General features: G+C 30.4%; 1 protein-coding gene across 1 annotated transcript; it reads left to right on the top strand.

Moving 5' to 3' along the window:
* Nucleotides 1-1,233: 1,233 nt before the first annotated feature.
* Nucleotides 1,234-16,016, top strand: LOC143057439 (uncharacterized). The gene is made up of 6 exons (XM_076230745.1): nucleotides 1,234-1,297; nucleotides 8,188-8,250; nucleotides 8,867-9,029; nucleotides 9,494-9,793; nucleotides 10,401-10,467; nucleotides 15,938-16,016. Exons 2-6 carry the CDS (start codon nucleotides 8,227-8,229, stop codon nucleotides 16,014-16,016), a joined length of 633 nt encoding a protein of 210 aa, XP_076086860.1. The 5' UTR covers nucleotides 1,234-1,297; nucleotides 8,188-8,226.
* The last annotated feature ends 6,762 nt before the right edge of the window (nucleotides 16,017-22,778 follow it).

The raw sequence follows: 22,778 nt of genomic DNA, 5'->3' as shown, positions 1-22,778 counted from the left end.
ATGTCCTTGTATAATTCATAATAAAAATATTCTTTACATCAAGGTGAAAGTGCTTTAAATGACCTTTAATTAATCACAACGAGATTTACACGCATACTGACGCATACAGCTGACTAGCATAACATTGTGTGAAATTACAAACCCTTCTTAATAGTCATGGCCGAATTTTCATGCATGATTCCAAAGTGAATGGATCTTTTAAATTACAAGAAGTTGTTGTATGATTACTGGCTGCCAGATACTGAATGGTGGTGATGTTAGGAATTACGAGTTGCACTTTGTCAAACTGCGATTTAACGTATCACGCCTCTTTCAATGTCTTTTGGGGAGATTTATAACATTCACAGATATTTTCCTTTGGTAAAGCACATGTTACCATGCAGATATGATCGTAATATTTCATCACATAGAGACATGACCTGGGAATGTAACAAGTATAAATATACATGGATAGTACAAGTTTTCACTCCAGGAAGTTTGGGGCATACACATGTTGACAATATTCCTTACAGCCCTATGTTTTGAACATTGAAAAAATAAAAGTAATGCATATGCAATTTTCTTTCCAGGAGATACGAACCTTCATTGTAAACATGGCACAGTTTACGCTTTAAAAGGATTTCAATTGGAATATGACATTGTCTATGTTTACAGAAGTGCATAGTATGGCCTTGAATAAATAGAATAACCCAGCTTTCAAACCGTGGACAAAAATACACCAACGTCTATTTCTACAAATATTGTCCATGGTCACATATTCAAATAGAAGTGTTTTGTATATTCATTTTGATTTTATTATTACTATATCTATAAAAGTAAACATCATTTGCATTTAATCTTTTTAATGTTACATTTTACACCTTTCTGGCATTTAAATCAGAATCTACTTTCAAATTGTTTTTGGTTGATTATTTTATATAACAATGGATATTAAATAAAAGATTTTTTTTTTCAATTTAAACAATGTTAAACATGAATTGTATCTATGTTCATTAAACTTACAAACTAATTGATAATGACTGAATTATAGTGTATTTATTAATACTCCTTTTGGGAAAACAACAACAATCCTATTTATGTAGAGGGAAAATCCATGACCTATTTATACATTTATCATTTATGTTTAACAGTTTGACTATTTATACATACTATGTTTACTTGACATTTATGATAAAACACATTTATGATAAAAGGTTACTTCGAAGTTCAAATGACGTAACATAGTGCATTTTACTTTCAGCATATATGGATTTGGAATAGTTTTAAGGAGGCGAATTATTAAATCAGTGAACTTTAAGTAAGTATGATGATAATGCGTGTACTAATTAACCATGTTAACACATGATTAGGACAAACGGCATTCAAATTTTAAAAAATATTAAATAAGCATTAGGATTAAACTTTTAAAAGGATATTGACAAAATATCAAACAGGATACGGGATTTCAAATGCCCGTAGTCTCAATTATTCTTATTAAATTTCAGCTGGTGTCATCATGTATAAAACCACCTTTTAGTATGTTATTATAATAACATGGTAAATGAGAAGATGGTGCATGTTTTCTAATGAGACAACCCTTAACATCGGTGAAACAGTACTAGTACTCTTAGATGTTAAAAATAGTTATTATTTAGTTTGGTGCAGAAACATATCACCAAAAACAAACGTTTTAACCCTGGATGTTCCTTTGGACTCGATGAAACAGCTTCACCATGCAATAGGGACCCCGGCATTTCACATTGCATACATTAAAAATTTCTAGTTTATTTTTGTATTTGTTTTTTTTTATTCTGCTCTAAATGTCTAATGTATTTTCCACCTCTTCATTTTCATATACATTTGTATTTATTACAGAGCATGCCAGTATCTATTGTCATGTATTCTTCAATAATTTTATTATTTGTGAAAAAGGAGACAGATTTGTTAAAGCAAATTTGCTTGTTTTCGAATCCTTAATATTTATTTCATTTATATTTTATCGTTTTGTGATGATTAAAAAGGGAGCAACTAGCATAGATGTTTTTATCTCCAGGAAAAATAAAATCGCTTCCATGGTATTGCATTTCAATAAGAAAGTGCTGACATTTGGGTAGGTTGTCATTTGATAGTAGAAACGAAGACGTATCGTAACGTATCGGTAAGCTGATTTATGGTTGTAAATTTGAAACTTGTTGGATTTGTATCATAGTAGTATTGCATTAATGAATAGTTTAAACAATACAGATATTCAAATCAGTATTGATTCTTCAGAAGAAGCATGTTCCCAATTATGATCCGAATATTTTATTGTTTTAGGTTCTATTAACCTACCCCTTGTTGAACTTACTTTAGAGTATTTTATAAAATCTTTTTTAGTACTGTTAAAACATACATCGGTTTAGAAGATAGATAAAGATAACACACATAAACACGTAATCAAAATCAGATAAAGGACACAATAGGTAAAGGTTTACATACGAAAACTATTCTGTTATCTTAAGGGGGTAGACTTTGAACCCCGATTTGAGACATAGACTTATATGATAAAAGTTAGATATTTCATTATCTAAACAGAAAAAGTGTCACGATTATATTTTGTGTATTATAGAGCCATGCCCGGTTAGAATGAGGACGTTAAATTTGATACCTCATCTGCGCTCTCTGTAAGTGAACAACCCGCGCAACAACTCTTTAAAGGGTTCGCATGTTGGATGTAGCAATGTAAAATGTCTATCTAAATTCAATTTGCTTTAATTTTCCGATTACAGTCTAAATATTTCCGACCGTCTTATTGTTTTTATTGACGGTGTCCTGAAAATGCATGAACTACTCTATGGTTGGGTTGTTGTCTCTTTGGCACATTCCCCATTTCCATTCTCAATTTTACTTATCATTGGACGTTAAACACCCCAATCAATTAATAAATCAATAGATTTTTTACAAAAAGCTCTAGTTGATAGCCTCAGGATAACTAGATTATTCAATTGAGCACTGTAAAGGGTGATGAAAGGTGAAGACAAATCATTTTCTGTTATATTACAACAAGTGCAAGTGCAGATTTTGCGATGAATATTTAAATTTTCAAATTGAGTTTTGAATCCTAGTTGCTCTCCAAGTTCTTACTTTTAAGCGTCAGTGATGAGTCTTTTTTACACGAAACGTAAGTCTGGCGTATTTAATTCTGAAATATAGTGATTTAATTACTTTTAAAAATTGTTATTTGGATGCAGAGTTGTCTCATTGGCACTCACACCACATCTTCCTTTTATTTATATATGATTAAAATAAATCAAATGGAATCTCATTCCCCATGTATAGATTCTTTTTTTGAAGTCCTTCATCTGTGTTATTATACAGATATTAAGATCATGCTTGGAAGCAAAATGCTTGACGTCGGCAAAAAAATATACTTTATTCGTGAATAAGACGCAGACATTCCAACTTTACTCTTTTTCATTTTGTCTTTGTGTATATAGAATGGAAAACTGGATCGTTAAGATTCACAAATAGTAGATATTTGAATACAAACTATTTGTTTATATTTATTTATCAACCAAACTCGACAGATGTTCTATCAATGCAATGAAGAAGTCAAAAATTGTGTTGATATGAACTTCTTTGAATTTGTTGGAACATGCTAATTTCAATGAGAAAACCATTTGATAGAGAACAATTGACGTTAAATGAAAATACCTTCAACGAGATGAACATTACAGAATGGTCACATAGATTAAATATGTGATATAAACATAAGAAGATAAATAAAATAATCCAAATTATATTGTACTGAAAATATTCAATTGTTTTGCAACCAAACTCTCTTATTATCAATCATAAAGAACCGTGTATGTTTAATGCACAATACTCTTTAAGAGAGGGCAAAAAAAATACCAGATGGACATTCAACTTCATAGATAGAAAATAAACTGACAACGACATGGCTAAAAAAGAAAAAGACAATAGGACAAATACTAGCACACAACACACAACATAGAAAAGTAACGACTAAGCAACACGAACCAAACCCACAAACTTGGGGTGATCTCGGGTGCCCCGGAAGGGTAGCAGATCCTGCTCAAGAGTTATTACGAACCCGACACTTAGTCTAATTCAGTAGGTCATATAAGTGGAATGGGAAAAAAGATTGTAGTTCCGACATTATGAACATTCGATATCATCTGTGAATCGAATATTCCGTAACGTCAAACCAACTCGTTATGGTGTACTTTAAATTTACGAAGTGATGATTTTAGCTTCATAACTTGGAACTCTTGGTTTTATAGCTTCCTTGTGAGCAGTAATCCTTTATAAATGAAATAATAATAGGAAGTACAAGCCCGGGAATATCGTTTCAATTGGGAGACATATACTCGGAGTGTATGAAGGCGCTGCTGGAATGTTGCTTTATAGGAATGTAAAGTTCACAATTTAGAACGTGAACTCATCACTTTTGTCGTAAAGTTTAGTTTTCAACCGACCTTCTAATTTTTAGATGTAAGACAAGACATGAGGTAGACTTTAATCAATACTGAGTAATTTTTAACAAACTTTCATAAATAATCGAGAAAAGGGAAACCCATAATACATAAATGAGTCGTTTATCAGAAATGTGTTTGTTAAATGTATGTTTTACCTAAGTTGACTTCTGTAAATGCCAATATATAATTGATCGTTACATTCGTGTTTTATCTATATAAAATTAATCCAGCTCACTAAATTATAAGCTAACATCTGTTCCGGTATTTGATCATCATTACATTTTTGAATCCCCTCTAGTCATCTTTCATATTGCAGTTGTTCATGCGGATTGTGATTGTAGTCTTGTCTGTTTGTCAACATATTTGTATGTTTCTTTTGTTTCACAGTTTAAAAAAAATATGATGTTTCAGTTAAATAAAAGAAATATAAGTAAAATTTTACAAATACAACTTAGTGACACACAAATTATACACAGAACTTGTGTGGTCAGTCGTAACATCTTAGTATTATTCGACATATTGGTTAGATGTATTTATGATGTTAAGTAAATTTCACTTAAATAATATTTTGTGTTCTTCAAAAAACTCCTTTTTAAGTTTTTTAGAAATGTTTAAATTAATACTAAAATAGCATTTGTTTACTGTCGAATCATTCAACTGGTATACACATCTTTTTCGTCAAAACCATTTGAGGTGGTTGAAATTTAAGCATGAAATCTTAAAGTAAAGTTTGAGAAAACAAAGTAATATTATATTTAAATTAATTTTGTTTTGCATTGACACGTATACAAATTGTGGTTTTTATCCAACGCAATCATAGGTTTGAACAATTCATGTTTATTTTTATTTCTAGTTTGGCTAGTATTGTATTTGACTTCGGGTTTATATAAACTGTTAGCCTATTTTGACTCTTTACAGTCAAGAGTCAATCGTGAATTGAGGTAAATTATATGACCATCCAATTACAGATGCGATTCCTAACATAACTGAAGAGAAATTAGTTATCGAAATCCAGTGTACCAATTGTTGAACCTCATGTTTGCGTTATCTTTTCCGCAAGTTATTTAATTTTTGTTTAGTATTAAATTAATAATAAGGATTTATTTTGTTACATCTGGTGATCTGCTTATTTGGCAATCGCCATGGCGGTCAGTGTGTTTAAAACAAAAGTTGTTTGACCTGCTGATCAAATGGGTTTTGTTAAAATATACTTTTTCACTTTTTTGGTCTTTTGGAAAATATTGTTTGTGTTGTATTTAAACCGATTCACGAAATTACTTTTGTGTGAACATTTTTATTCTTCACCAATATTCAAACTCATGCTATTGAAAAACAGAATAAAAACCATTTTATATATATACACAACGCATTCTTTAATATATGATCATGACATATATGTTTTCAGTTTTCGGATAACCTTTACCAATCAAATCATCTTGCCTTAATAATCGAGATAAGATTAGAAAGGTTTCGAATAAATATGGCAGGAGAGCGTTCGCAAGGGTAGAAAAAGAAAATCCAAAATGGCTAATACCACGGCATAAAGGGGAATTTGAGGCAAATTCATCGACAGGGATGAAAAACAGCCAAATTTGTTTGAATTGGGGGAAAAAAGCTAGAGTATTTTGAAAATGCACTGGCTACCAACCAATCAATATCCGGCATCTTTATATAAGCTTTAAATATAATAAAAAAAAATTCCAGCGAATTGAAAGTCTACATTACACAGAGTTAATTAAATGTTATTTTTATGTATCTTTGTTTTGTAAAATGTAATATACTCTTGTTGAAATGAAGTAATACAATTTGCCAAAGAAGGCTAAAGAATTTCCTTTTCTAAATTTTCTTTTAACGTAGATTGATTATGCATATTTCTATACATAGTTTACAACGCATAACAGTTTACAAGTACATTGAAGTAGTTGCTTACATAATATGGATATCATACAGTGCTTTTATTATAGATGTATTTTATACTTCATTTATGAAAATCCATAGAGCAGAGCAAATTTTAGTTTTTTCTTATCATTTAAAATGTGGATTAAAATATTGATCTCTGCCTACGATAACGTAAAACTTCTCCAGAACTAGAATATGGTGTATAGTTCTGTGCAATCAATACAGACCAGGTTATCTCTTCTTCACAAATACTTATTCTATTGAATTTGATATTGATTATGATGATTAAGTTGATGATTTTCAAAGGCATTTTTCAAAAGAATGACTGTTTCCATCTATAATCTTTAAAATGTCATGGTGGGTCACATACGAGTTATTAGATATGTAGAGTATGAATGATATCAACAGCAACTTAACACCTGTTTAAAAAGTAAAAAAAAACGCATATTATTTGGTTGTCATCTTAAAGTTTGAAATTTTTAGCACAGGATATTGGAGTTGAACGGTTAACCCTAAGCAGACATAATTAACTGACCGAAAGTTATACGAAATAATTTTATTTTCATGGAAAAGAAACACTACTAACAATAAATGTTGTTTAGGTGTCCATCGTCCCTGGCGCCGACATCCGTTATTGTCAAAAGTATCTTGTAAAGAGTTTTTGGCAAATACGGTTTACCATGACGTTGTGGTCAAAATGTGCGGTAAACATTGCTGAAATAAAACTAAACAACGAATTTGACCCCATTTTCAAAGAATACTGAACTTGGAAACTTGTAACTATGAGCAATAAATGATGTCATATGAACTGATCGATGTAAATGCATATAAACGTGTAAATTGATAAGCATACCATGAAATTCCGAAGAACTGTTTTTTTTTTTGTATTTATTCATTTAGCCTCCTGGAGTTCTTGCTTACATGTATTTTATAAAATACCTGCTTGTTTATTCATCAACGTTATGCTTTTTAACTGTATCTGTGTTATTCAAAAGGAGGAATTTCTTAACACCCGACAAACTAAACGCTTACAATTGACAGAACAAATGAAAAAAAAACGATCATAAATATTCAAAATGATGGGCATAAAAAGAAAATAATATTGATGGAGTTAAAAAAAAAGGTTAATCAAATTGTTTTATAAAAATGTTTAAGCTCTTGCGACCCACGAAAAAGGAACCTTAAACCATGACAATAGTAGTTTTGGCAATATGAAAACTATATACATGTAGCCAAGTCTTATCATTAATCTTACCTGAAAAATAATATTTTGTTTCAGACAATTTGTAAACTTCGTTATATGTTATGTATAGCAAACAAGGACTTGCTAACCATTTCAGGCACATAACCATGGCGAGTTACCTTACAATATGCATTCATATACATGTATATCAATTTCCGCAATTGGTATGAATGCACGGTAAGTCTTCGTTGTAGTTTTAGACATTAAAACATAGGTTTTTTACTACCAAAAACGATTATTATAATGAAGATTTTACGAAAATATTTGATTGTTTACTAAAGTCATTGAGACAATTGTGGAAAATTAAAAAGCAGTAGGACAAACAAGGATTAATCAACAAAAATTGATCTTGATATTGAAAGCTTATGTTCCTGTATCAATATAAATCGGATAAAGCTTTAAAATGAATAATTTGCATACCAGTTATATGATTCAAGTGTTGAAATACTTGTGTACTTACTTAGTTTTAAATGAGTTTTTACATTTCCAAATGAATTGAGATGCAAACACATTAAATTCATTCAGTTATAAAACGCAGATATTTGGGAAAAAGATAAACAGTCACGTGTAATTTCAAATATTTTGTAGGTTCAGATTCTCAAAGACTAACAAGAATTCTACACAACAATGTTGTTCAGATTCCTGCTCCTGGTTAGTTTATCTATGAGAAAGAGAGAGAGAGAGAGAGAGAGAGAGAGAGAGAGAGAGAGAGAGAGAGAGAGAGAGAGAGAGAGAGAGAGAGAGAGAGAGAGAGAGAGAGAGAGAGAGTTTGTATGTCTTTACTGCTGTAGTAATCGTTCAGAAAATGGTCCACTACAAACAATCGTTATACTCATACTATCCAGTTAATAAATGCTGCGCAGCGATTTTCACTTTTTATTCAAAAAAGATAAAATGTGGCACTGAAAACGATATCTAGGCCACATACAGATTGTATAAACACAAACCTTTCTTCTACCGAACATTTCCTTTCTTTTCTTATATGCATTTGAAAAGTTGTCACACTGATACATGCATAGGTTCCATATCTAGAAACAAGTCAGTATGTGTGAAAAAATTGATATCCTTAAGAACACAACTGTAACACCTTTTTTCTTTTTTTTTATATGATCTATCGAAGCAAATTTTAATGCAATACTTCCTGTACAGTTAAAAAAAAACCAGATCAGCTGTTGCATATGAAACAGATTATTAAAAGTATAAAATAATCAATACATAAATAACCCAAAACTTAAACCAAGCAATTGTACTACTCAATATATTTCAGGTTCATGTTTGTGCAGCTTTCCCATTAAAATGTCCAGAACAAGCTCAGTGGACAATTCGTGCAAGAAGTCATTGTCCAGATCAGTCTAAGTATTCATGTCTCAAGAATGATCTTATTTCCGGATATTCTGAAAACTGCACAATATTCGATTTTCTGCAGCCAGGTAGATGCAAGAATTATTGTCTGCAATTATTATCGCGAATTTTAATAGATAGATAATAAGCCTTTTACTTAGCTTTGTTTAACATTTAAGATTAGTTAAATGTTCCGACATTCAAAGTAATTAACATCATGTATTTTTAAGATATGATTTTTAAGTGGTTAGAAATTATTTCCTTTAACTTTTAAACCAAAACACATTTCACGTGGTCGAAAAAAATCAATATCATAACCCTCTTAAATTCAAACATAATGGACAATTATTGCAATAATGCAAATTTGCCTTCTGTGTCGTTTCAGAACGTCAAATATATCTTGTGTGCTCATGCAGCGGTAATAAAGCGAAGTGATAATTTTGTGTTTTGGATTTGAAGTCATGTAATAAGGTGCCGTTGTTTTGACGTATATTTTTATTATCTCCCTTCAAAAATTGTCGACTTACATTATGTTATAATGATCTCGCTTTAGGTAGAAAAAATGTTCTTCGTGGAGGATTAGATGCAGACATTTGTTCGTCAGAGCGATACCAGCCATGGCCGATAACATTCCTTACAAATGTCAGTAACAGCTGTATCTTTCATAAGTCAGCATGCAGCGAAGAAGGACAAGTGGTCTATGATAATGGAAATCGTAACACAGATGTTACCTGCAGATGTGACTACACGAGAGGTTACGAGTTCTCTATAAAACCTCGAAATCCATGTTTTTGTGTCCCGTCAGAAGAAGATTGTTCCTGTTATTTGAAGATGTGCCAAGTTCTAACGCAAGGTATTCACAGTTTCTCTATTAGTGACACAGTAGGGAACGCTAGCTTGGTAAAGGAAACATTGTTTTAATGTTAATCAAAAAGAAATTATTGTACTAGGCAAACGCAATGTTTCTGTGTTTTTAATTACAAAATCAACTGTTCTTTTTTATAACCGTGATAAAACATGTTTTTTGAAGAAGAAAAAAAAAGATCTATACACTATTTTGATTATTGGTGAAGGAATTCTTTTTTATTAAACAGTTTTGACATTAATGTATGCCATCATATCTAATGTCTGCATTTCAGTTTAAATCGATTTGTTATTATCTAAGAAGCATATATTGACTAACTGTTAGTAATATATTACATTAAGTAGGGTGCCATCTTTTAAAGTATGCTCTGTCTCGCACAAATGAATAGTAATTCTCTAGCTTGAATTTGGTTAAATATTTAACAAGTGCAACTTATACGATGAGAGTACATCACCACATCTAATTAAGGTTTTGATTTCTGTCATTTTAAAAAGACTTTTTTTTGCTAAGTATGATATCAAACTTTTTTATCATTCGTGACGTTAAATGCTACTTTTATGCCATACAAAATGAATGTTTACTGATTTATTTTTAGATAACGAGTGTATTCTCTTGAATAAAACTATGTCGACGAATAAATGTAAACCAATTATCGTTGAAAGGTAAATATCTTTTCCTAGAATGAGCTGATGCAACTGGTCATATATTAAACGATACTTGTCGTACAAAAACTGGAAATTTGATTTTAAGATAAGAAGACGCTGTTTAATGAACATTTGAGACGCCTATATACCTTAGGGAACAGCCGTTGATCTAAAAAAATATATGTGTTCGTTTGGCCTTCATAATTGACCAAAGTCAATGCCGTTAGTTTCAAAACGTACACTCAGACATAAAAAAAAAAATCAAACGAGGCGATCACCGGCAACATTTATGGTAATATTTGAAATTCATAAACCGATGTGATTTATAGCATTTATAATAAACATTTCTTAATTTTTAACTCCTCAATGATTAGTTCATTGATCGACAATTATTTGTCCTTCTTTCTTGGTTATATAGCTCTTCAACTGTTTCGGTTCTTTTATATCTAAATATTATGCTTTGAGAGTTTCTTATGAAGGTTAATGCAGAAATAGGATCAACTAGCATTTTAGAAATGATAAATACTTGATAGTTAAACATGAAAAATAACAACATCCTGGAATAGACTGTTTGAAATAAATAGATTTTTTGGGGGGGGAGGGGGGAGGTTGAAAACATTAAATAAACATGAAAGAGAATGCTTAAAGGAGTATGCCATACATAAGAAGATAGAATAATTAATTAATTTATAAAATCAATAATTGAGCAATATGTTAGATATAAATTTGAAAATTTATATAATCGGCATATTGGTGGTAGTAACACAAAATATTAAATAAATTAGTAATAATCATGATTATTAAATAGAGTTATTTAAGTCTGCCAAAAAAATTGTCAAGATCCGTTCTATCGTAGAACTGTGAGCATTAGATTAAGACATGTATGTCAATCTTTAACAAAAATTCTTAGATAAAGCTGTTGTAAGGTAAAATCGCTTCTGTTAAAAACAGTTTTTAATGTGTTGGTTTTTACAAGAAGACTTACGACTAGAAAACAACAAAATCAACAAAAAAATCGATAGAATTACCAAGCTCCTTACCTGGACACTTGTGTACAGATTTCTCGCAGTCTGTTAAAATCAGTTTAGAAAGTCATCAAATCAATAAAAAGGACAAAACATTAACACAAACAGAATGACTACACAATAGACCAATCATAAAATTTTACATAGTTATTTAAAGCTAGCTTAAAGCCAGTTGAAACTGATTTTAGCCTTTACATTAAAAGAGAGAGGAAAAACCAAATATAAATCGAAAACAAAATGACAACCCAATGGCAACACGACCAAACAAAACAAAAGACGACTAAAAGACATCAGAGATAAAATGAAGAATTTATAGAAGTTCTATGCCATCGCATGGCCTTCAGCAATGTAACAAAATTATCCATATAGTCTGTTAAGCCATGTTCTGTGTTGTCATTTCGGGAATGTCATAGTTGCGTACGCATTATTATGTTTCCTCGAATTAGATTCTAAGTAAATATTTAATGATTCTAGTAAATAGGTGTAATAAAAAGTTCAAGAACAACACGTCTTTACACAAGGCAATAATATAAGTGTCGCTAGGATAAAGGACAATAAGTGTTAATAACTGTAAACGACCATGTTTAAAAAAAATAAAACATCGAAAAAAGTAAAATACCAAAAATACTGAGCTCCGAGAAAAATTCAAAACCAATTAAATCATTTTAATACTTTAATTTTTATTGTAATCAAAGTGTATAATCTATAAAAGTTTCAAAGTATTTGCTTTCTAACAAAAAAAAAACAAAAAGAAATTGTCTGAGTGGCTGTCTTTTTTCCGGATCGACTAAATAGGAATGGATTATGCAATGTATAGGAATCCACATCATTTCAGACGTGAGTATATCTATAACGAATTGAGAAAAATAACATTGTAAGATATTATCAAAGGAACCTCCCGTCCCAAAAACTACCCCAATTAAATGAAACATCTTCCCACTATCGTAAATTTTAAAGAGTGTGTCCCATATAAAACATAAATCGAATTATGAGGTGGGTATTTGCTGTGTATACCAAACTCATTTGCAGTACGCTCCCTTGATTACAGTATAGCTGTCAACTCAATTTTTGTCAATTTTTCGTTAAATTGTTATTTAGTTTAAGACAAATCTTTACTGAATTTGGCCATAAATTTAAGGTTGTCTTTGTCAGATCATTTCATAATAGCGAATTACAAATTACGATTAACTGCTTGTATTAGGGTAATCATATTTAAACTGTTTCTTTCTCTACTGTATCATTTATCCATCAAGATCGACCCCGTACAAATTTATTCTGTTCTTACATTGTTATGCCATGTTATGTATGTTTAATGTCATTGTCTGGAATCTTTTTGTATCTACGTTAGAAGAAATATAAAATCGATGAATATAAAAAAAGAGGATGTGGTATGATTGCCAATGAGACAATTCTCCACAAGAGACCAAAATGACACAGAAGTTAATAACTATAGGTCTTCAACGATGAAGTTGGCTTTGATGACACTAGTAAAAGGACAAATGTTGTTAAACTTATTTTACATAATTTAATAGTATTCCCGTGCATATGCATATTATTTTCAATATGTTTCATACTGAATTTCTTATTGATTTTATTTTTTTTAAATTATTTATCAATTCAATCTAGATCTTTGAATGTTATTTTGTTTATGGTATGAATAGTGAATTTTGTCTATAGTAAATTAAGATATATACTTAATCTTATTGTAATTAACATTTGTACATTCAAGTTACTACAATCGGACGATACTCAATTTTTGCATTGTATAATTAGGTCTTGATGTCTTTGCCTCCGTTCGTTACGTCTTGTAATCTTTCTCATGTGTTCAATTCATACAAGATTTTCATGTTTTTAAAGAGTTCGAAAATTAGTGCCGATCAGTTATTTGAAAAAAGAGTTATGCTCCTTGAAACATTAACTACATGGAAGCATTGTAAATGTCTCATGTGTTCAATTCTTGCCAAATTTCTATTAAAATTTTATTAGGTGGTTACTATCAGCAATTTCCTTCACGTGTTCAAAAATCAGTGGTGATCACTATTTTCAAAAGAGTATTGTCCCTTTTTAACACTGAATATATGAAAATTAGTGCTCTGACGTGTGCAATTCTTGAGACAGGAATGTTATGAATCTTAAATCATAGGTTTATGTGAGCAATGTCTTTGACAAATTCAAAAATCAGTGACGATCAATAATTTCTAAAAGTGTTATGTCTCTTTGAAATATTATTTATATCGAAAATTGTCGTGTGAGCGTTCAAATGAGTACAAATCTTGCCAGATTTTTGTGTTATTTATGTTATAGGTTTATATCATCAATATCTCTGACCGTTGATGAATCAATACACTCTGTGCGTATTAATAATTTTTTGACAGTTCTTTGAAATATTGATCAAATAAAATATCAAATTGTTTCCATTGCTTGTAATGCATGTTATGGGTACAACTATTGCTAAAATGTTTTTTGAAACTGATATCATTTTTTTATCTTTGAAAATAATTTCGAAAACATGTGTTTATAAAATAACGAGTTATGTCCATTGGAAATACTAAATGTAAAGGGAATCAGGTTGCATTTGCTCTGATGTCATCAATTATCTACGATACTAATGATAAGTTTTAAAAAAAAGTTATTTCTCTTGTACATTGGATACATAAAATATGTGAAACACGGGACACATTGAAACTCTTTTTTAATGCATTTGTTGTTTTGGTTTTGAATTGGCTTTCAGTGACACTATCTGGCATATGAATGTAAATAAATTCTTAAAATCCGTTACTCCTTTCAACAATTAAGCTAGGTTTTTTTATAATTAAATTTACGGTATTATATGTTATCACTGAACTAGTATATATTTGTTTAGGGGCCATTTGAAGGACGCCTCCGGGTGCGGGTATTTCTCGCTACATTGAAGACCTGTTGGTGACCTTCTGTTGATGTTTTTTTCTATGGTCGGGTTGTTGTCTCTTTGGCACATTCCCCATTTCTATTCTCAATTTTATATTATACATCAACATCACCATTATCTGTGATATTATATGATATATTTATATTCAAAAATTTATCAAAGGTACCATATAATTGATATTCATGTCAACACCGAAGTGCTGCCTACTAGGCTGGTGATGCCTATTCTTTAGTTATATATGCTGTGTCATGTGTACTATTGTTTGTCTGTTTGTCTTTTGCATTTTTTGGCCATGGTATTGTCCGTTTGTTTTCAAATTTTGAGTTTAACTGTCCCTCTGGTATTTATCGTCCTTCTTCTATTACTGGTATAAGAACATCCTTAGTTTTTCTGAAAAAATCAAAGTTATGTAACAGGAAATTTATAAAAAAATGACCAAATAATTGATTTTCATGTCAACTCCGAAGTGTAGACTACTGTGCTGGTGATACCCTCGGGGACGAAACGTCCACCAGCAGAGGCATCGACCTAGTGGTGTATATAGTTATCAAAGGTACCAAGATTATAAGTTAATACGTCGGACGCGCGTTTCGTCTACAAAAGACTCATCAGTGACATTCAGATTTAAACAGTTATAAAGCCTAGCAAGTACAATGTTGAAGAGCATTGTGGACCAAAAATTCCAAAAAGTTGTGCCAAATACGGCTAACGTAATCTATTCCTGGGATAAGAAAATCCTTAGTTTTTCGAAAATTTCAAAGTTTTCTAACAGAAAACGTATAAAAAAATAATCATATTATAAATATTCACGTCAACACCGAAGTGCTAACTACTTGGCTGGTGATACCCTCGGGGACGAAACGTCCACCAGCAGCGGTATCGAGCCAGTTGTGTAAATAGTTATCAAAGGTACCAGTTTTATAGTTTAATACGCCAGACGCGCGTTTGATCTACATATGACTCATCAGTGAGGCACAGATTAAAACAGTTACAAAGACCAACAATGACAAATTTGAAGAGAATTATGGACCCAAAATTTCAAAACGTTGTGCCAAATACGGCTAACGTAATCTATTCCTGTGATAATTAGAAAATCCTTAGTTTTGCGAAATTCAAAGTTTTGTAACAGGAAACTTTTAAAAAATGACCATATAATAAATATTCATGTAAACACCGAAATGCTGTTTACCGGGATGGTGATACCCTCGGGGACGAAACGTCCAACAGCAGTTACATCGACCCAGTGGTGTAAATAGTTATCAAAGGTACCAGGATTATAATTTAATACGCCATATGAGCGTTTCGTCTAAAACCCAATGTGTGACCTAAAATATATATTTCGTACCTTATATCCCAGTAAACTTGAAATATAGAATACAACCGTCTTTTGATGTCTGCTGCATATCTTTATATCTCATAAAAACGATAAAAAAAAAAATATATTAACAACATTCTATTTATCAACTGTAACGTATTCTACGCCAGATCGATTGGCTTTTACATATATTTCCTAAATCAATAAGTTGTTGAGTGCTTGTGGATTTATTTTTTTCAGAAATAACACAGAAGGAAACAAAAGTGATTCTGAGTCCATTGTAAAAGAAAACCAGACTTTCATTCTAGGTATATATTAATGAAATATCTAAATTAAAGTTTAGTTTTCAAAATATGAAGCACTGTCCATTGATATACTAAAACATATACGATGTCATTTGAGGCCTAGTTTAAAAAAGAAGTATTCAGCTTAACGCTAATCGTGTATAGTGAAGTGGTTATTTAAAGTTTCTATAAAAGGCACAAGTACGACGTATAACAAACCATACTATTATGAAAGCAATCAAATCAGTGCTAATTACCTTTCAGTGTTAACCGAATTATTAAATCTCTATGCGCCCACTGGTGTTTCTTCATTTTGTTTATTGAAGAATGGGATACGGTAAAAGTAACAGTACTATGATATTAAAAAATAGCATGTACCTTATTATCTAATTGGTTTTACCTATATCATTGTAGAAGTTAAGAGACTGTTTATGAGAAATTTACATCTCTCTGGTTAGATTCGGTGTCTTTACAAACACAATGATGAAAAGTGTTTCAAGCGCTTATCTAAACGTATTTTCTCAATAATGATGTCCTCAATTTACATATCACTTTTGTGCAAATTTTTCTCTTTCAATATTAGTATCTGTACTTGAATGTAAAATCAATCAATTATTCAAGAATATAAGAATTAGAGAAAATTGTATTCAAGGGACATTTTAAAATACTCAATTTCCATTCTAATGAGCCGGAATTAAACTTAAATATGATCACAAGATATAGGGATTTCGTCGTGAAATTGAAGTAAGTGTGATACTGTTACATTGTATAGTTATGCTAAACAGATTTTCAGGTTAACTAAATACGGTAAATTAAAAATAAAAATGCATTGATATGTATTCATGTTTAGTGTTGAAAAAGTATGTGTTGTCATACACATGTTTAACTCTTTAATCAAGTAATTTCAACATAATAATTTCTCTCATATTCAAAACAATATTAACATCTCTATTTTAGACTTTTAATAATTGGGTTTTACCTTCACTTCTTTATTTATCCTGTCAAGAGGTTTGTTCTGGAAAGTGCAAACAATTACCATATTAACTTGACCAATGTCATTTTTAAATTTCATATGCTTTTGTCAACACTTAATACACAACAAACCAGTTAAAGTCGGAAATGGCCTATATGTGTACTCGGCTGTACTGATTTTTACATGACCAGTCTGAATAGTTCTGAAATTTACTTGATGTTACTAGACTGTAGTCTGAACCATACTTAAAAAACTGAACTTGTACGCGATCTTTACTCGACCAGTCCTAAACCATTTTATACATGATAAACGAGTATGAACCATACTCAGCATAGTCTTATCCATACTCGACCAAGTCCAAACTATAAGTCATAACCAACCTAGACCTGATTTGTATATAAATATTTATATTGTATTTCATCCATTTACTAACTATTATACATACATACACAGATATATACAATGTATAAAACTGAGAATTTAAGGTAGAGTGATGGTATACCGCTATATTGGATTGTACAATCACAGTACAAAATCGGTCAAGTTATTTGCCCAAATCTGCAAATTTGGAGACATGTTCGCAATTTACTGGACAGACTGTTTTTTTCGTATATAAAACACTTGGTGATTTATTGTATTTTTCAAAAATTGTTAAAAAAAATATCACTTGTTTTGTTTTTAGAATATTTTTTGCAAATGAGTTTAAGAGGAGATAGCTTGTTTAGTAAAATATTATACTGGACTAATAGGGATTTTTTAAAATTTTTACTTGTAGCAAGAAAACAAGTTCGGTGACAACATCTTTACTTTTTTATTTTTCTTAAAACATATAATAAAACCTATCTTCCCACAATTTATTTCAAAATTCTATCTCATAGAATTTTTTTTATGCACACAAATGTGTTTTTGTAATGAACAATCTAACCAAATTTATGCAAATTTCAACGACTCATAGCTTGAAAAAAAAGGCACGGTGACCCATACTTTTTATTATATTTTTGAAAAAAGCATAGTAAAATTTTCATTTTTACAAATTATAAGTAAATTCTGTCTCAAAAAGTCTCCACTTATGATCTACCTTAAAATAAAAATAAAACAATAAGATAAAAGAAAGTAATTTCTGGTTGGATTAAAAAACTATCATGTAATGATCTCCGTTTTCGTTAAATGATTTTTTTTACATGATATCATGTTTACATTGCTTATTGTTTCTTTGTACCTCAAACATAGTAGAACTTTCTGCTATTATTCAAATATTTTAAATTTTAATCATATTTTTTTATCAGAATATATATAAAAAAGTAAATAAAGGAACCTGACAACTTTGTTTTATAAAACCAAGTACTAAATATAACAATAATAATATTTGTTAATTTAAAAGCAATCCTTAATAACTTTACAAAAAAAATAATATATATTCCAAAAGTGCAGAAGAAATTCTTTTTGAATAAATTTAAATTTGTCAAAATTAAAGAATTTGCATGCAAGAAGCAGGTGTGTTTTACAGGTAAAAAGAAAACCCTATTCTTTCTTAAACTCGTGTATTACTGATCTAGTGATTTTAAAAGGCCTTTTAAAGTTTAACAGCATGTTGTAATTTTCAATGAATGTTATGTAAAATGTATTACTCTCTGACACGGTGTGATCTTTTTAATCAGTGTGTCTCAATCTATGTCTATTACCTTATAATTTACCCCTAATCAGAATAAAAAAATATATATTTCTTTAATTTTGTATTCCTTTATAATATAGATATATATATCCCAAATCATATTATTAGAAAAGATGATTTTTTAATGTAAGGTTAACAATGTCAGTGATTTATTAAAAAAATAGTTATATAACTGTAATTGTATAAAACCATGAAACCAATGTAGTTTTTATTTCTGAATTTATTTAAAGTTTTGTTGGAAAAAAAACACATGCCAAAAAAAATTATCCGAATAAGGTTTTATTACTCTAAGTATAAGGGTTTAATTTTCAGGCAAATTATTTTTTTATTTAACATAACTCAGTTTTCAAAATTAGATAATTTAGCTATCTCGATTTGATAAATCTGGGAATCATGTAAGATGTTAAAAATATGTTTGTTATGTGTATCTTTATTGTATTGTGGCTGTTGCCATATCAGTTAAAAAAAAGTAATTTCAACAATCAAAATCATAAAAGGTAGAGGTAATTTGGTCGAGTATGGTTCACACTGGACGAATATGGTTCAGACTGGTCGACTAATGTTCAGACCTTACGTTCAGTATGGTATAGACTGAAACAATGGGTCGAGAACTGGTCAAGTATTGTTCGATTACTGATCGAGAAAGGATTTAGACTGTTTCAAACTGGACGATTAATAGTTCAGACTATTTTCAGTAGCATAATTAGTGTCAGGTAAAAATCGGTAGAATCGAGTATGGATAAAACTCGGTCGAGTAATATTAAGTACAATTCAGACTTATTCAGACTGATCGAGTAAAACTCATTACAGTCGAGTTCAGATATAGGTCATTTTAGACTTTTACTGGTTGGTAGTGATAGGTCTACTGAATATGTCGAAACAATGGACTATGGCTACACTTTCTTGATTTCGAATAAAAAGAATATCCCAAAAATGAAAAACAAAATATTCAGTTATGACGTTCGGTTTCTGTTTTGTAAGTTGTTTTTCAAACAAGCAGAGAACAGTTTTCAATATGTAATGTAAACATTAGTAGTAAAGCTGTTGTTTGAAAGTTATGTTGTTTAATAAATTAAATTAATTACATAGTACAAAATAAAAAAGAGCAAAACCCTATTGTTTTAGCGAATGCGATTGAGAACAAAAACAAGGGGAATTCTATGACTGAGAAGGCCAAGTTCTAAATCATCTTTCGATTAATAAACTTGACGTGGTCCATTTAAAAAAAGTTTGAATTGCTGAAGTTCTAATTTTGCTTTCACGTCTTTTGTTTTGGAGGGTCGATTATTTGGGGAAACAAAACAAACAGTAGTATAGACCTTAACATAATCTGTTCATATTATGCGCTTGTCATATCTTATATAAAAACATTTTGTTTAAATTTGAATAAATAAAGAAAACTAAGGTCGATAAAAGAACGAACATGACATACTATAAAGGAAATGTATGAAAGTTCAATTTTACAGAAGAGTATAGAACTGAAGCCACAGTTGTCATTTGTCTATTTACTCGTAAGTATATGATACTGCTTATCATCCACAGTTTATGATACATTTAGCATATATAACTGCATCAAAGCAATATAAGAATAAGAATACAATCGAAGATAACTACTAATTGTTTTATTGACTTTCGTTAATAGCAGCCTATTTATATAACAGAGGTCCTATCCAGTGACTTCATCAGCTAATTCATTAATTGCACTGTGATGTCATAAAAACAGCTGGAAAATTATTTGAAATGTATAAAATGTTTAATATTTTTAGAATGTACACCTCTGAGGAGCCAAACATTTCTACAATAAAAAAATTCTGAACCTGATGTTTGGGTTTAAATGACTAAAAAAAAAACAATCATTATGGTGAAAAGGTGAAGAAAAATCATGTTTGCTTGCTATGACCATCTATGATGATTATCCCATTTTTCGTAATTTTTCTCTATTTTTTGGGCTAGTATAATAACTATCACAGTTTCACACTTCAACTTTTTTTCAAACTTTGAAAAAAAATGATGTTGATCAATTTGAATAAGTTTCATTTAAGATATATGTAGGTGTTAATATAACAACGTTTTATAACATTTTGTTGCTTTTTTTGTGTCAAATTTACCATGAAGTCAATTTTGGATATTCTTCATTTTTCTCCTTTTTTGGTGGAACAAACTATGATAGTATTCAAAATTCTTTGTTATAAATGATAGAAAAAAAAACATAACTAAGAAGTGTTAAACGATTTGGTTATTGTGTTTTAACACTTCTTTTGAGATTCCCGTTTTGAGCTATTTCGTGGCGGGCACAGTTTTGGTTGGAGGAAGCCAGAGTGCCCTAAGGAAAACTAACATTTCTAGTCATTTAAGCTTGGAGTCGAGTGCACCCACACGAGCGGGGTTCGAACTCACAACCTCAGAGTTGACAAGTTTGTGATTACACTGTAGTAACTACTTAGATCATTCGGTCACCGAGGCCATCTAAAAGAAAAAATTAATATTGGATACACATGTTTCTGGTAAGATCACTAAACCCATGTTCTCAACATTTTGGCTAATGAGAATGACTTGATTGGTAAAACAATTTGAAAATGATAATGCTTAAAAACTACTTATTCGTTGTTATTGTAAAAGCATATGTTTGTTCACAGAGTTAAGTTTGATTATGATTCTTTTTTAATATATTGATTTTTTTCCACTTGCTTCATAAGTATTGGAAATAATTTCAGAACGAGATTTCAACGAGACTGAAACGTCAGAAGAATACAACCTTATTAGTTATTGCGTTTACAAAAAACGAACTTAAGTTTATTTTTCCTGATCGAGTTAAACACAAGAAAACAATTATTTCATTCTTTCTCGTGTCACTGTATTTTTTTAACGTTTTTCTTTTTCAGAGTAATGGTTTATCCTTTATATGATCTGAAATTAATATTCAAAGCTCATAAATTCTTGTTGTCAGAATTTATTTGAGATACATTCTTTTTTGCAGTAGTTGCCCTTTTTTTATTCATCGCCAGTCACCATTTCAAAAGTAAGTTTAAAAACCGTTTATGTTGAAAAGTGGTTTTGTTCCTGAAAGGAATACTTTATAGAACAAGCATATTTATGATATACTGACGGACTTAATGTAAATACATTTAGAAACACAAATGTCATTCATTGCTGCATTGTATCAAACAAATGCAGTTCAAAAGTTAAATTTATTACCTTATGTGTAATGTTCGAAATCATATGCTTGAAAACATGTTATCTTTCTTACGCCTAAATAATTATCAGGTAAGACAACCAGTTCTGTTGGGCATGTTTGTAGATACGTGTTGATTTCTGTCCGACCCTCAAAATGTGTTTTTGGCAATTATGCGGTTTAAATTAAAATCTTTTCTGCGTTGGATTCTTCAGGATTTTGATATTTTGGGAACATCATTGGCATGATATGTTTGCAAAGACATTCGCCGACTTAATAAGCAGTTGACGATGTTGCCGTACACATGTCTCATAAATAACGTTGTGTTATCAAATTGTATAGATGTGGCGTTGTCACAAACTAATGACCCGGTCAGGGATGGTCATTCTCAAAATAAAATAATATTTTTACCGATTTTAATTTGAGTATGGATAGTAAATTGTTTCACGAAGAAGAGAAACTTTGAAAGATCATGTGTTGGTTTTAAATATCGCTTTTAGAAATTTCATTACGACTGAATAAAAATTGTATATATCGGCTACAGTAGTAAACTGTTGTTCAAAGGTCATAAATCGATAAGCGAAAACATATCCATGTCACAAATCAAAACCGAGGGAACACTATACGAGAAAAACAACAAAACAAAAAATAACCATTAATTCCTAAAAAAAAACAATATCAAACTAACATTGGAACTTACTAGTTGAAAACAACAGCAATATTCTTGAATTTTAAGAAAACAAGTTTTGGGTTAAACATTTGTGGCTAACCAAATCTCCCGCTTATACAGCAATGATAAAGTACCGATAAAGTGACTTAATAACGTGACAGAACGAACACGCAGGACAGAAAAGTACATGTCTGATACAATGTAGATATTGTGCTAGTACATTACAGCATTTAAATCCCAGAATAACTACGTACACCTTCAATTGATTTACCACAGTACAGCAGTACATCACCATATGACCGCAGGTAAA

The sequence above is a fragment of the Mytilus galloprovincialis genome, chromosome 13, assembly GCF_965363235.1.
Source record: "Mytilus galloprovincialis chromosome 13, xbMytGall1.hap1.1, whole genome shotgun sequence".
NCBI classification, from domain to species: Eukaryota; Metazoa; Mollusca; class Bivalvia; order Mytilida; family Mytilidae; genus Mytilus; species Mytilus galloprovincialis.
Note: the sequence above shows the minus strand (reverse complement) of the source record. Positions and strands in the feature narration are given on the sequence as shown.